A 15749-nucleotide genomic window follows, 5' to 3' on the forward strand; every position below is an offset into this window, starting at 1 on the left:
TGTTTTTGCAAGGCAAATGGGGTTAAGTTGCTTGCCCAAGGCCACACAGCTAGGTAATTATTAAGTGTCTGAGACCGGATTTGAACCCAGGTATTCCTGACTCCAAGGCTGGTGCTTTATCCACTACACCACCTAGCTGCCCCTACAGATATTTCTAACTTATTTTACAGATGAGAAAACTAAGGCTGAAAAAGATGAAGAAATTTGCCCCAAGTCAGTCAGGTAGCTAGTAGGTGTCTAGATGGGGCTTAAACCCATCCTGCATCTTGGTGTAGTACTCTATTTAAAATGCCTTGCAGTTTCACAGAGTAATACAACTTCTAGAAGAGAAGTGTTGAGGGAAATTAAATAGACTTTTTCCCTTTTCCTTTTTCTGGGATATACAATCAGGAAAGAATCTGGTTTGGGCTTAAGTCTTGTGTTACCATGCATCCATACCCATTCTTTTTTGACATTGTCTTGTTTTTATTGAATCCTTTGGTAAAAGAAGGAGAGAATAAACAATAACCAGACTGTCTTGTTATTTTTCACTTTTTTCTTGTCTTCTGTGGCAGGCTACATCCTCACAGGAAGGACAACATAAAAGGCATGTCTTTATTCATTAGGCACTTGCAAAAAAAAAAAAAACTAGCGACTACCTTAAAAAACAGCATTAAATACGGCTCAAAGAACACCCACATGTGAACCAAGATGGAGAAGTGGGAAGAGACAGGCCTGTTTCACCTCATCATATTGGAGGCAGGGAAAAAAATTGATCAGAGGAGAAGAAAGCTTTTGAACATAAGGAGTCCCTCATCATTAACACATGGTTTGGTGCTCAATGGCATGTTCACTCTGTGTGCGTGTCCTAGTTTAAAAATACCTTAATATTTAGATAGTGTCTGTAATTCAGATAGATCTGAGTTCTCATTTAACTACCATCCTCCTAGAGAACACACATCAGTGCATTAAAGAGGTCCCTAGAGCTCATTTGGTCCATTTTTCCACCTCCAAGTCAGGACTGCAGAAACTCAGCTCTATTAGCATGAGCTTTGAGGTTGCAAGGAAAGTTGTTGTTAGTAAAAGTTACTCCCTTATCTCATAAGAACTCCAACAGAGGATATTTCTTTCTCTTTTTTTTCCAAAATATTTTGGAAATTATTTCCAAAGATATTTCAGTGAATTTTAGGCTCCCTGTTTCTTCCTAGAAAGACCTTTTTCCTAGAGTTTATCTGTAGTAAGTGGAACTGTTTCCTACTTTGTGTCAGCTCCCTTTCATCCAATGGACAAAGCTCTATAACCCTTTCAAATTGATTTATGATTTATTCACACCTTATAAGGTTGTTGGAACATTCTTTAACACCTACTACTTTGTGATTACTTTCAGGGATTGATTGATTTAAATTAGGTGTCTGTGCCTTCTGTAATTACATTAAGTGAAGTGATGAGTGTGAAACTTTTACTTAAATATTATCAACTTTATATTATGGATAAGAACCTGTCACCATGAAAAAAGGAGTGACTTGCTTCAATATCCACAGCTGGTCAGTGATAGAACCAACTCTTGACCCCAGATTTCCAGACTTCTTTCTATTCCACTATTTTATCTCTGAGATTCTAAGCATGCTTAGAGTGGTGTGGTAATCAATCAATTGCCAAGTGTTTAATAACCATATGCTAGGCTTTGGATTATAGATAGAATACTAAAACAGCCCTTAACCTGAAGGAAATTATATTCTACCTGCATTAACCAAAGGATCACTGGAGACCATAAGTTGAGTATGAAGTTATCATAAGTGGAAATCTTCATTCTAGACTATTGCTACCTAAGTAGAAGTTAGGCCAATACTCAAAGCTCAAATAGTCAAAGCCTGATGCTGTGGGGGAAAAATACTAGCACTAATGTCAGTGGGCTTGGATTCAGATCCTTCTTGTGACATCTACTATCTGTATAACCATGGACAAGTCACTTTAATTTCTATATGCCTTAGTTTACTTATCTATAAAAAAGCAAAAGTAGGATCTGATGACTTTTGTCATCCCTTCTTGCTCTATATTTGTGAATCTCTGTGTGAAGGATTACATGTTAGATTTTAGATGAGACAGAATGCTGACCTTGGCCTAAGGTAAGAGATGAAACAATTATCTTTATGATTAGACCATAGGATGAAGATGTATAGAACAGAACCCAACTTTAGCAAGCATATAATTAATTGAAGTACTTTTATACATTGGAGGAATTTGATTCAGTTGTTTACAAATCTTTTATTGTTATGTGAGCACACTCTGATGTTGCTGCTCTTGCCTTAAAAATTCTTAGGAGGGTGATTAACTTTTTAAATTCTTTTTCATTTAAGATCTAATGGGTTCTTCAGTAATAAGCCCTGCAGCTTCTGAAGATGAAGGGCCTTTGTGGGATGATCAAGGTTTTGGGTTTCTGCATCTTACTATAAATCAAGCTGGTCTCTTTCCCAAATTTTGTATCATTTAGTGATTTTTCCCCTAGTAGAGGCACTGGCAAATAAGGGCAAGGACTATCCTGACTTTTGTATTTCTATTGGTAGCATTTAAACCAGTACTTAGCATATAGTAAGTTCTAAATAAATTTTAATTCATTCTTTTATTCATTGTAAATTAACTGAGTTGTTCAGGATATGGGATTGTGATGGTAGTTACAATTAATTGATTTTTTGACTAGAAAAGATATTAAACTTGCTTTAGTTCAATATCCCCCACAAATACAGAAATCCCTTTCCCTGTATCCATGAGTGGTGCTCATCCACCCTTTGCTTGAATATCTCCCATCAGCTAAGTCCTCATATTGCACTTCAAAGTTTGCCATCTCTTTTATATATGTGATCTCCATTGATCCTCACAACAATTCTGTGTGTTAGGGACATTTTTTATTCTCATTGTATAGATGAGAAAAACTGAGGCAAACAGAGGTCATACAACTGCAAGTATCTCAGAAAGGATTCAAACTTGTCTTTCTGACTGCAAGGACAGCAGTCTCATTATTGCACCAGGCTTCCACTGTCCTACAAGCTTATCAGACAACCTGTTCCATTATTGAACTGTTCTATTCTAATTGCATTTTTGTTGTTTCTTTAGAAATCTATAATCATATAATATATTCCTTCATTTTATTATACTATTCTGAAGTAGTTAGAAAGTTCTCAGAATTCATTGAAAAGCATTTTCAGAAATGCTTCGTTTTCCGTTAACTACTCTCCTTGATTTTGATTACATAAAGATCATGCTAATCCTCACCCCCCACTGGGTTTCCTCATACTCTTCTGTTTTCAGTTTCCTTTTGTGTGTTGTTTTCCTTCATTAGATTGTAAACTCCTTGAGGTTAGTGGCTGTCTTTCTATTTTCTAATTTGTAGTCCCAACCCTTGGCAAAGGACCTGGTCCACAATAGGTGCTTAATGTTTGTTGACTATTGATTAATAGTTAATGGAAACCCCTTTTCTGTTTTAGTATTTCTTGTTGAAACTCTTTAAGTTACCTCAGTTCTCTTTCCTGACTTCTTAGGTCTTGGTTAGTGAGTAGAACTGAATCTTTCCACAAGCACAGAGATATCATTGGAGCCTCTTTGTCCATCAGTCATGTAGTAGGGATAAATTTTATGAGAGACTGGATTGAAAGTGGACTGAGCCCAAGATATAATATAAAAGCTGGATTTTTGAGTAATTCCTTATTATGACTCAATAGATCTATCCCTATAAATAACTGAGTTTGTTCTCCCCTTTAGAGCCAATGAAGAATCCTTTGAAATCCTTCACAATGAACTCCTTCTGTGATTCAATGTTTGTTCCATCCTTAACTGTTAAAAAAAAGAAGTCCACCTGTTGGTGCTTCCTCACAATTGGTCTCCATTTGCATGTACCACTTCACTACAATACAGAATACAATACAGAAACTGGTTTATCAATAAAATGAATTCAGATTCTCAGCCCTCAATCCTCCTAATATATCTCTCCCATCCATAATATAGTCTTGGACTATTAGCTATATTGGGCAGAAAGAATTATGAATCTGAGAATCAATGAAGTCTATGAAGGGAAAGGAAAGAGAATATACATATATATATATATATATATATATATATATATATATATATATATATATATAGCACCTATTAACTGTGCCATGCTAAGTACTTTCCAAATATCATCTCATTTAATCTTGACAAAAACACTTTGAGATACATACAATCAATCTCCACATTTTATATTTGAGTAAACTGAGTCAGGAAGAATTTAAGTGACTTAGCAAGAGTCACACAGCTAGTGTTTAAGGCTGCATTTGAAGTTTGAGCTTCCTGATCATAACTCCAATATTCTATCTGCTTGACACAGATGTCTCTGTGATATCTTTCATGTATTTCCACCATAGAAACACCTGGTCAAGGTTGTTCTTTTGTCAATAGCAGATCTTCCCTGGGGGAGAAGGAAAAATAGCACAAAGAAAAATCTTTCTGACCAAATTTGCCAGGTCCTGGAGCCTGGGAGTTTAAAGTTACTTTTATAATATGACCACACCTTGTCTAGTCCACTATATCTTCTGGATTCCCTAAAACTTTATGATCAGTCAGGAAGGTCTCACTGTCCCCAGAGTAATCAATACTCATTCCTGTCACCTTACCCTTATTCATGTGGTTCCTTTCAATTTTAATGCCCTCTTTCCACTCCCTCTGCCAGGTTAAATATGACTCCTTTGAGGCATTGTCAGACCCTATTTCCTTTAGGAAACCTTCTTCAATGACACTAGTTCACATTAATTCTATATTTTCTTTAAAATTCTGCTATAGTTATTATTTGTATCACTTTTTTTTACAAAATGCCTCATACTATGATCTCTTTTGGAGGTTATTTTTGTTGGGGGTTTTTTGGGGGGTATATATGTCTTTTGCTCCTAAATAGATTGTAAGCTCCTTAAGGGCAGAGGACATTCCATATATCTTTTACTCAGCACAGACTGATCATATAAAGAATTATTCATTTAATTACCTTAAGGATCTGTGATTTTGTTGGAGTGAAAATTCCCTCTGCTTATTTGAATCTTAAGAAGCTTTGCATCATCTAATTAGATTTTTTCAAGTTTGTGGACAAAATTATTCATCAGCTGGTGGCCTTTTGGTGATATAGCTCTCTGTACTTGGCTATGCTAGTCCTCAGATGCTTCACTGTCTTGATAACAGAATCCACAAAAGGCTCTGTATTGATTTTGCTTTTCTTCTTCATTAACACCCCAATAATGCCATGGGACTATTCTGTTGCTGGTTCAATCCAGGTTGTGTTATGGCCCTTGATTTCTTTAACATGTTCTAACTCTGCTGAGTAGTTAACAGGATTATTAAACAACTAAAACTAAAGGCAAAAATTGCAGAAACAAAACTAAAGAGCAAAGCAGTAAGGAATTCACAGAAGCAAGAAAAAAAGAGACTTTTCACAAATCGATTAGGAGCACAACGAAAGGTTAGTGATTCTCCTCTCTCTCTTGCTCTCAATTTGAAAACAGAAAGATTAAATAGACTGATTCGAAGAGATATGCTTTGAAATGCCATAAAGGATGATACTTTGATTCGTGCTGTATTGATAAACTGCCTGACTATAGCACTGGCATTTTAGTTTTACTAGCCCAGGAAGGAAAGGAAAGAAATGGCCTCTTCCCTCCTCTCCAACTCCACCTCCTTTGCTCTGGGAATTACTTACACAATTTCTCAGGGTGCTTATGTGTGGTTTCATACAGTTGCATGCTGGGTTAAAGGGTTTCATCTCTGGTGCTTCTCTTAATTCCCACTTCAGAGGAAGGATAGTCATGGTGAGTGAAAAGCTGAACTTCATTATTAAGTTTACTGCTATATTGTATCAGGAGTGCAACTATGCAGAAATGCTTTATGTTCACACCCCCATTTTCTTAGTGGGGGATTTATAGGTCTATTCGGCAAAATATACTGAGGTAGAAAGGCAACATAATTCTGTATCTTCAAACAAACAGCCACCCTGCTGCCGCTGATAAGCATTCCTGGGATGGTAGTGATTGAAATTTATCACTTAGAATGCCTTAATTGGCAAACCTGTCTGTTAAGCATATGTCCCCATGGCAGTCCTACCATCTGATATCCCAATAGGGTGCCCAGCACCTAATACATGTTGGCATTTTGCTAAAGGAGCAACTTTAAAACAAGCCAAAAAGTCAACTGTCTAGTTTGGCCACTGGAATATTCATGGATGATAGGGAATCCTAGAGCTGTCTTTAATGTTTCCACAATTTTTGTGTGTGTGTGTGTGTGTGTGTGTGTGTGTGTGTGTGTGTATGTTTAATTGAAGGAATCTCTATAGATTGGATAGTTTGGTGTAGTGCTATGAGAGAATCACTGGAGATTGCACAGTTCATTCCAAAAACTTCCTTCAGTGTAGAGTTGTTTGGTTTGTGGAGACAGCTAGATAGTTCAGTGGATAAAGCCCTGGAACTGAAGTTGGGAAGACCTGAGTTCAATTCAGCCTCAGACTCTTACTATCTGTATTAACCAAGCTAGGTCACTTAACTTTAATCTACTGGAGAAGGAAATGGCAAACCACTCCAATATCTTAGTCAAGAAAATCCTGCAGACATTATTGGTGTATTACAGTCCACTGGGTCACAAAGAATCAAACATGATTAAATGACTGAACAACAACAACAAAAACAACACAGCTGTTTGGAACATGGAAGAAATCAGAGCTCTTTAGTGACTTTTTCAATTTGGAAATGAGTATAGAGCATTTCCCTTTAGAACTCATAATAAACTGAGCTGATTCTATGGGTTGGAGAGAAAGGCCTTTAGAAAATTGCTCTAGAAACTCTCTTATTTACTTGGGAACACCAACCCCAAGACTGTCATAGGCTAGGGCTGACAAGGCTAGCCACGTACCTTATGTTTGGAATTTGAATTAAATGAGAAACTCAGTCTACTATGAATTTTCTAAAGGTTTTTTTTAATATCCTTGGTCAAGGAAAGACATTCAGAGCAGGAAAGGGATGTTCTTTGAGGATACATTGATTTAGCTGAGCATAGCTGACCTATCTTTCTATTGGTCTTCGGTACATTAACTTTGGAAAGAGTCACTCTTGTCCTGAATGGTTTTATTTTGTTTTTATTTTGTTTTCTTCCTTTTTTCCTTTTTGTTCTTAACTCAGATAACCAGGAACCTATGTGAATGGGTTCCAATCACATTCCCTTTCCACATGTAGCCTGCCTTGGGCAAACATTTTTGGATATTGCCCCCATTACAAATACAAAACAAATATTTTAAACTGTGAGGACCACAAAACTCATCTAAAGGTAATGACAAAGCCCACTATGTTTCCATTGTCCACAGTGAACAGCATAGAGAAGTCACTTTGGTGCTGGATCTTTGAATTTTCCAGGCTTTGGAGCAGGGCTCATTTCCCTTAAATGCTCAGAATAAATGGAATGTCCAGTGAATTTGAGTAGAGTATTGACACAGAAAGCAATAGGCCTAGTGCAAGCTAAAATTACATTTTGTGTGTTTGAAATGAGTGTGTGTGGCTGTGGGGAAGGAGGGGAAGTATAGCTATGGAATTGTAGAAATAGAGCTATAGAGGAATTTAGAGGTCATTGAGTACAACATTTTACAGGTGACAAAAATTAGACTCAAGGAGGTTTAGGTGATTTTCTCAAGGTAGAATAGTCAGTAAGCATCAAAAGTGGAATTGGACTCAAGTCCTCTGATTTTTGAGTTGGTAGTCTTTTCTCTATAACAAATGATATTTCTATTTCATAGTGAACAGGCAAAAACTGGTTTCTTCCAATCAGACTTTAAACCTTTTGTTTCTTTCTATCCCTACAGTAGACTACTAAACCTGCTATAGTTGTTTATAAAATGAATAAATCAACAGATTGATGGCTAAAATGATATCGGTGTAGGCACACTGAGACTAAAAAAGGAAATGAAGTGAACTAAACTGAATTTACTAGCATCTTTAGGGTGAGTTCTATGCATGCTTTCCCAGGAAAGAGTTGCACTTTCTTCATTCTTGTTTGAAGTAGAAGTGATAGAAGAATTCTCTGTTCATTAGAGCAATGACCACCACTTTTTTTCTTACCTTAAATGAGATAACTCAAATTAGGGCCAGGAAGGCTACCAGCTGAGAGCTCTCAGGATTAACATTTATCATCAAAGATATTTCTTGGTATTAGGTCACAATTTAGTGTAGTAGGGGGGAAAGGTCTGAGTAGCTCAGCTCATGGCCCAGCCAACTCTTGCTATGTCAGTTTAGGCAGAAAGCCTTAACAATTCATTCAATTATGTTAAGCGCCCATTAAAGGAATCCTAAGCCTTCCCATGGGCCATTTCAGTTCTATGAGATTGTAATTGTTTGAGACTAACCATGATTTCTTCTTTTGCCTTCAGGTGATTCTAATTTTGACGAAGCTCTACGACTATAACCTAGGGAGCATCACTGAGAGCTCACTTTGGAGGTAAGTAGATAAATTGAGCTAATAATTACTGAGTTACTTAAACATGAACATTCTGGTTATGTCTCCTTTATTGAATTTAATTGGATTCTTCCCCACTTCCCTGTTACAGTGGAGAAGTTTCTTCATGAACTCCTTTACTTTCCTTAAGATATTTTAAGTTGTCATATATCTTGTATAGGGGAAGTGTTGTAATCTACATGTGTTTGAGGACTGGATAATTACCATGCTATTATTTTCTTGATTTTAGTCTGACTCATATTTCAAAATAATTTATTTCTATTTATTTCCCATAATTCCATGCTGCCTCTAGGTCCTGATATTGATGAAACAATCACCATTAAAGGTTCACCCACCTTTCTGGATCTGCCAAACAAAATAAAACAAAACAATTTTTTAAAAAGTAATTTCATTAACTTGGAGAGAAACTGCATGTTATGATGCCTAGAAACCCTCGTAACCAAGAAGATGAGTTGTGTGTGCTTTTTAAAACATGTACTGGATATATAATCTTCAACAAGTCATTTAACTTTTCAGTGATTCTGACATTGAACATGCTTATCATCTTTGGTAGACGTTTTCCTCACCCAGTTCTCAATACCAATGAAATCAAGGGTCCAGTTTCTATTCTTATATCCCATCCTCAACTTATACTTTGCATTGGACTCAGCCATATTGTCAATGCCATTCCTTGCTCCTATGCCCTATTCTGATATCACAGTCTCAATGGAAATTTTCAGAGTTCCTTTACATAGTACACACAATACTCATTTAACATGTTGGTTGAAATGAATTATTACAAGCACAAATTCAGATGAAAACAAATTATATTGCTGAATTTCTTTATAGAGATTGATAAAATTTCTTTTTAAGTGACTACCCAGTTTCCTGTATAATCAAAGATTCTGTTAATTGGAAAGAGAAAAAAAATGCAAAAAAAAATCTCTAGAGGTTCTATCTATAACTGAATCCTGAATTCCTTTGATGCAAAAGTTAACAAATCACCATCCAAACTTTGCCTGAAAAACTTCAGGGACAGCAAGCAAAACACATTATAATTCAGTTTTATGTCTGGCTAGATTTCTGCTAAGAAATGTAGCTTCAGTGGAGTAAAATGAGCAATGTAGCTTGACTCAGAGAATTTGGGTTTGATTTCTGGTTCTGCTCCTTAAAACCTATGTCATCTTTAATAAGCCACCATTTCTGTTTAGGGATACTCCTTCACTTATCAAATCAAGAGATTGCACCAGATTTCTTTCAATTAGAAATCCTGTGATTCTCTATATAATACAGGAATTAGTAGGCAGAGCAGATATGGGACTTTTATTATTCTCATCTATTCTTGCTAGAAGATATTGGTGTTGTTGAATTCATAGGGCCAACTTCTCTGTAAAGGAAGTTGGCAAGCTTGCATCTCCAGCACAAGGAAATTGTGCATATTAATTCTGTATGTGTAACAACTCATTGGGGTTTTTCAAAGCACTGACAGAAGCAATCCAGAAATCTTTTTTAGCCCCTTATTTTAATGTGTCATCCATTCTTTTTGTGAGTAGGGTGAATAATGGGATAGCAGCACTATTATTTAAATACATAAAATCACATCATTTTTTCATAACTTGAGCTATGCTTCCTTGATGGATACCAAACATCAAACAAATCCCTATAAAAATGAAAAGAAAAGCCAACTTTTTTTCATCAATGTTCCTGGCCACATAAAGAGAAGCCAGCATGTTAGAAAATGAAAAGATAAGCTGCTCTGTTTCAATGTGTCAGTCTCTTACAGCAGTCATTCTCTTTCCTCCTGAAGGAATAAAAAAAGGAGTTAGGACTTCCTGACAGTCTCAAACTTCAAATTAAGCCCCTTCTTCTCTGAAGGCACACTACAGCAGTTTTCCCCACATGGGGAAGAGTGCTCATTTAAGATATGTAAAAGGCAGTAAAAGAAAAAATATCCAAAATGCCAACCTCAAACTTGCCTATTTGCTGCAGTAGGATTCAAATATGATATTACAAGTGTGGGATCCTTTGAAAGAGTTTCCTTTGAAGAGTGGTTCCCTAAGTTTAGGATCTTTAAACCTGGAGAGGCTCTGTGCAGCCATCTGCCCCCAAACAGTTTCTGTTCATCATTATGCATGATGTGAGTGGGGACAAAACATCATAGAATTATAAATTTTGAATGGGGTCTTTGAAGTTATTCACTGAAAACCCTTACTATACATATGGGAAAATTGAGTATGCCTAATGTCATATACAAAATAAATGGCAGAAGTAGAATTTGAACCCAAACTTTCTGACTCCAAATCTAGTTCTCTTTTATCTCAACACATTGCCTCCTCATGCCTGTGGAACAGTTGTTCAGGAATGAACTATTACTTTGACTATTTCATAAAATACTTTGGTCAGAGAAGCAGGAAGAAATATAGGAATAAAGAATGTGACTAAAATCCAGGGAAGAAAGAGTATCTAGGAGAAAAGAGGAGTTAATTGTATCAGATGTTGATGAAAGATCAAATAGGACAGAAAGAAAGATCCCTGGATATGGAAATTAGGTTGTTGATGACCTTGGAGAAAGAAGACTATGCTTACCAATGAATGAGGTTAGAAGACATAATGCAAAGAGGTTCAATGAATGGAGATATGAGAAAGTGAAGATAGTAAGTGTAGATAATTTTTTCTAGGAAGCTGTGAAAGAGGGAAGACATATAGGATGGAATGGAATTTTAATTTTTTTCTTCAGGAATGGATAGATATTGATTTGTAAGCAATGTATTTTTAAAATTTTTTTATTTATTTAAGGCAATGGGGTAAATCGACTTGCCCTAGGTCACACAACTAGATAATTGTTAAATGTCTGAGGCAGAATTTGAACTCAGCTCCTTCTGCCTCTATGGCCAGTGCTTCATCCACTGTACTACCTAGCTGCCCAAAAAGAGTCAAATTCTTGAAAGAGGTAGGAAAGAAGGGTGAAGAGAAAAGATGTACTGGCATTTGTAAGAAGGATCATTTCTGATACTTCTGATCCCACCGTCATAGCTCTTCAACAGACAGGACCTCATTACAAGCTACCTTGGTTTTTCCAAAGCCTTTCTAAGAGGGCTTCCTGACTTCACTTTTTCCTTTCTCTAAAGGAGAATCTAACTTTGCTGTTACAATTAACTTTTTTGTACATAAATAAGATTCATGTCACTCCAATGCTCCATAGGTTCTCTATTGCTTACTAAAGTTTTCAACATTCAAGACCATTCACAATTTGACCTTTCTGACCTTGTCCCATAATTTTCCTTCATACTTTACATTTCCAACTACAGTGACTCAGCACTTGTTTTTTTCTTTGCTCATGTTGTTTCCTATCACTGCAAATGCCACATTTGTAGATGATCTGGGCTTCAATTTGCCACATTTTCATAGTAACTATTGAAACTTTCGTCTAGCAAGGTTGTCTATAGTTGATTGAAACTTACTCAAAAAAACAAATATAACTTTTCTTGTTAGGTGGGGAGTGCTTAACATGCTAAAGAAAATATGCAAACCAGATTTTGCTTTTAAATAGTGTTCTTAAAATACCTTAGTATGCTAAACAATGTAAATTAACATAAGTCATCTCAAAAAACAAAGTTTGGGTTTTTTTTAAAATAAGTTGTTAAAAATTGTATTCTAAAAGAAGAATTCTTTGAAACTATTTCACTTTCCATGGAAGGAAACAAAAAGTTGTTGTGGACAAAACAACTATATAAATATATATATATATATATATATATATATATATATATATGTATATACAGACAAAAAACTATTCTGTACTTTTAATGAAATTTCTAGCCCATTATAAACAACTCAGTCTATCAGAAATGACTTGCATAAGCTAATAACAATATTTTATCAATTACTCTAAAAGTAACAATCATAAACTTCTCTACAAAAAGAATTGGAGCAGATTATAAATCATTATTTTTCCTAAAGGCTTGTTTAATTTTCTTGACATGAAATCATCCTTGTACATACTGACTGTTCTTGCACTAAAATCAAGAATAAAAAGAAAAGAAAAACAGAGAGTTCAATGATGATAATTCACATTTACATAACATTATTAAAGTTCCCTCCCCACAGTATCTTTATTTTTTCATTTTCACTTCCACATTATCTCCCTCTATCCATTATACATATGAGGTCTTGTAAAATATATTTCCACATTAGTCATGTTGGAGAAAAAAATGCAAGAAAAATAATTTTAAAAACCTTCAATCTGTACTCAGAGTTTATCAGATTAATCCCTGAAAGTGGATTGCATTTTCTATCATGAATCCCTTAGATCATTTTATTGATCAAAGTAGGTAAATCTTTCAGTCTCTCATTATTACAATATCACTTTATTGTGTTCACTAGTTCTGTTCACTTCATGTTATAGCGGTATTTTCATATTTTTCTGAAGTCTTACCCCTCATCATTCCATCACAACATGTACCCATAACATGTTCAATTATTCCAAAACTAATGGATATCCTTTAGATTCCAATTCTCTGACAACAGCACAAAAAAGAGATGCTTACAAATATTGTACATATGAGTCACTTTCCTTTTTCTTTGAAATTGTTGGGATAAAGAATTAGTAGTGGTATTGTTGGATCAAAATGATAATAAAGAATTTTATAGCCTTTTGGGCACAGTTCCATATTGTTGTCTAGAACAGATAGACCAGATAGACCACCAATAGTATATTGATGTGCCTTTTTGCCACATCCCTTAAGCATATATCATTTTCCATTTATATCACCTTACTCAGTCTGAGGGTTTGGCAAGTCATACCTCAGAGTTGTTTTAATTTGAATTTCTCTTAATTATTAGTGATTTAGAAGCTTTTCCATAATATTGTTATCTTTTATTACTTCTTCTGAAAACAACTTGCTCATATCTTTTAACCATTTATCAATTGGGCAATAGCAATTATTTTATTTTTTATTTTTATAAAGATTTTATTTACGTCAAGTTTTACAATTTTTCCCCTGATCTTACTTCCTTCCCCCACCCCCTACAGAAGGCAATTTGTTAGTCTTTACATTGTTTCCATGGTATACATTGATCCAAATTGAATGTGATGAGAAAGAAATCATATACTTAAGCAAGAAACACAAAGAATAAGAGATAGCAAGATCAGACAATAAGATATCAGGGTTTTTTTTCCCTAAATTTAAGGTAATAGTCCTTGGTCTTTGTTCAAACTCCACAATTCTTTCTCTAGATACAGATGGTATTCTCCATTGCAGAGAACCCTAAATGTCCCTGATTGTTGCACTGATGGAATGAGCAAGTCCATCAAGGTCGATCATTACCCCCATGTTGCTATTAGGGTGTATAGTGTTTTTCTGGTTCTGCCCATCTGACTCAGCATCAGTTCATGCAAATCCCTCCAGGCTTCCCTGAATTCCCATCCCTCCTGGTTTCTAATAGAACAATAGTGTTCCATGACATGCATATACCATATTTTGTTAAGCCATTCCCCAACTGAAGGACATTTACTTGATTTCCAATTCTTGGCCACCACAAACAGAGCTGCTATGTATATTTTTCTACAAGTAATGTTTTTAGCCTTTTTCATCATCTCTTCAGGGTATAGACCCAGTAGTGGTATTGCTGGATCAAAGGGTATGCACATTTTTGTTTCCCTTTGGGCACAGTTCCAAATTTCTCTCCAGAAAGGATGGGTGAGTTTACAACTCCACCAACAATGTAATAGTGTCCCAGATTTCCCACAACCTTTCCAACAATGATCGTTATCCTTTCTGGTCATATTGGCCAGTCTGAGAGGTGTGAGATGATACCTCAGAGAAGTTTTAATTTTCATTTCTCTAATAATTAATGATTTAAGAGCAATTTTTAATATGACTATGGATTGCTTTGATCTCCTCATCTGTAAATTGTTTTTGCATATCCTTTGACCTTTGGCAATTGGGGAATGGCTTTTTTTTAAAATCTGACTCAGTTCTCTGTATATTTTAGAAATGAGTCCTTTGTCAGAAACATTAGTTGGTAAAGATTGTTTCTCAGTTTATTGCATTTCTTTTGATCTTGGTTTCAGTGGTTTTGTATGTGCAAAAGCTTTTTAATTTAATGTAATTGAAATCATCTAGTTTGTTTTTAGTGATGTTCTCCATTTCTTCCTTAGCCATAAACTGCTTCCCTTTCCATAGATCTGACAGGTAAACTAGTCCTTGATCTTCTACTTTGTTTATAGTATTGTTTTTTTATGTCTAAATCCTGTGTCCATTTGGATCTTATCTTGGTATAGAGTGTGAGGTGTTGGTCTAATCTAAGTTTCTTCCATACTAACTTCCAATTTTCCCAGCAGTTTTTATCAAAGAGAGAGTTTTTATCCCAACAGCTGGACTCTTTGGGCTTATCAAACAGCAGATTGCTATAATCATTTCCTGCTATTGCACCTAGTCTTTTCCACTGGTCCACTACTCTATTTCTTAGCCAATACCAGACAGTTTTGATGACTGATGCTTTATAATATAATTTTAGATCAGGTAGGGCTAAGCCACCTTCTTTTAATAGCAATTATTTTAATAAATTTTGTTCAGTTCCCTATATATTTGAGAAATTAATATTATCTCAGAACCCTGCTATAACACTATGAAGTTTTACAAAATATACTCTATATTATCTCGTTACATCAATCCTCAGTTGTAGTGCCTTTCCTGTGGGACTATTGCCAAATACAGGTGTAAATATATATATATATATATATATATATATATATATATATGTTTGTGTATATGTATGTGTATACACATATATCCAAAAGCACATACATACATTTATACTCTTTGCTTATAGTTTTTGCAGGTGTTCTCCATTAGATTGTAAACTGCTTGAGAACAGGAACTGAATAATTTTGTTTGGTTTTGCCTTTCTTTGTATCCCCAACACTTAACACAGATACTGACACATTGTCCATGCATACCAAAGGCTAGGTGATTAATTTACTAATGCTGTGAGGTAGATCTCTTTTGAGGAGGTTGAGTAGTGGTTTAATCTCTTTCCAAGACTTCCATAGTTTGCTAAAGTCTGAACAGAATTAAGACCAAAGTCTTCCTAATTTCTTAATCCTTTCCTTTATGCTTCCCTCCTTGAAAGACTTGACCTTAATCAAGTCAAGCTCAGAAAGAGTTACATTCATTGCAAGAGGAAAGATATTGAGTTGCAAATTGGCCTGACTAGAGGGCAGATTTAAGAAGAAAATACTTTGGCTATCTTCAAGAAGAGTTAATATCTTCTGTGTT

General features: G+C 35.3%; 1 protein-coding gene across 4 annotated transcripts in view; it reads left to right on the plus strand.

Moving 5' to 3' along the window:
- The window catches only part of SORCS1 (sortilin related VPS10 domain containing receptor 1), a 741634-nt gene that overhangs the window by 269888 nt on the left and 455997 nt on the right, over positions 1-15749 (plus strand). For all 4 annotated transcript variants that reach the window (XM_074233753.1, XM_074233754.1, XM_074233751.1 and 1 more), the window contains exon 2: positions 8405-8472. In XM_074233753.1, coding sequence (XP_074089854.1) covers positions 8405-8472 — 68 coding nt within the window. The remainder of the gene's footprint in view (positions 1-8404; positions 8473-15749) is intronic.

Source organism: Macrotis lagotis, chromosome 4, assembly GCF_037893015.1.
Source record: "Macrotis lagotis isolate mMagLag1 chromosome 4, bilby.v1.9.chrom.fasta, whole genome shotgun sequence".
In the NCBI taxonomy this organism is placed as follows: domain Eukaryota; kingdom Metazoa; phylum Chordata; class Mammalia; order Peramelemorphia; family Peramelidae; genus Macrotis; species Macrotis lagotis.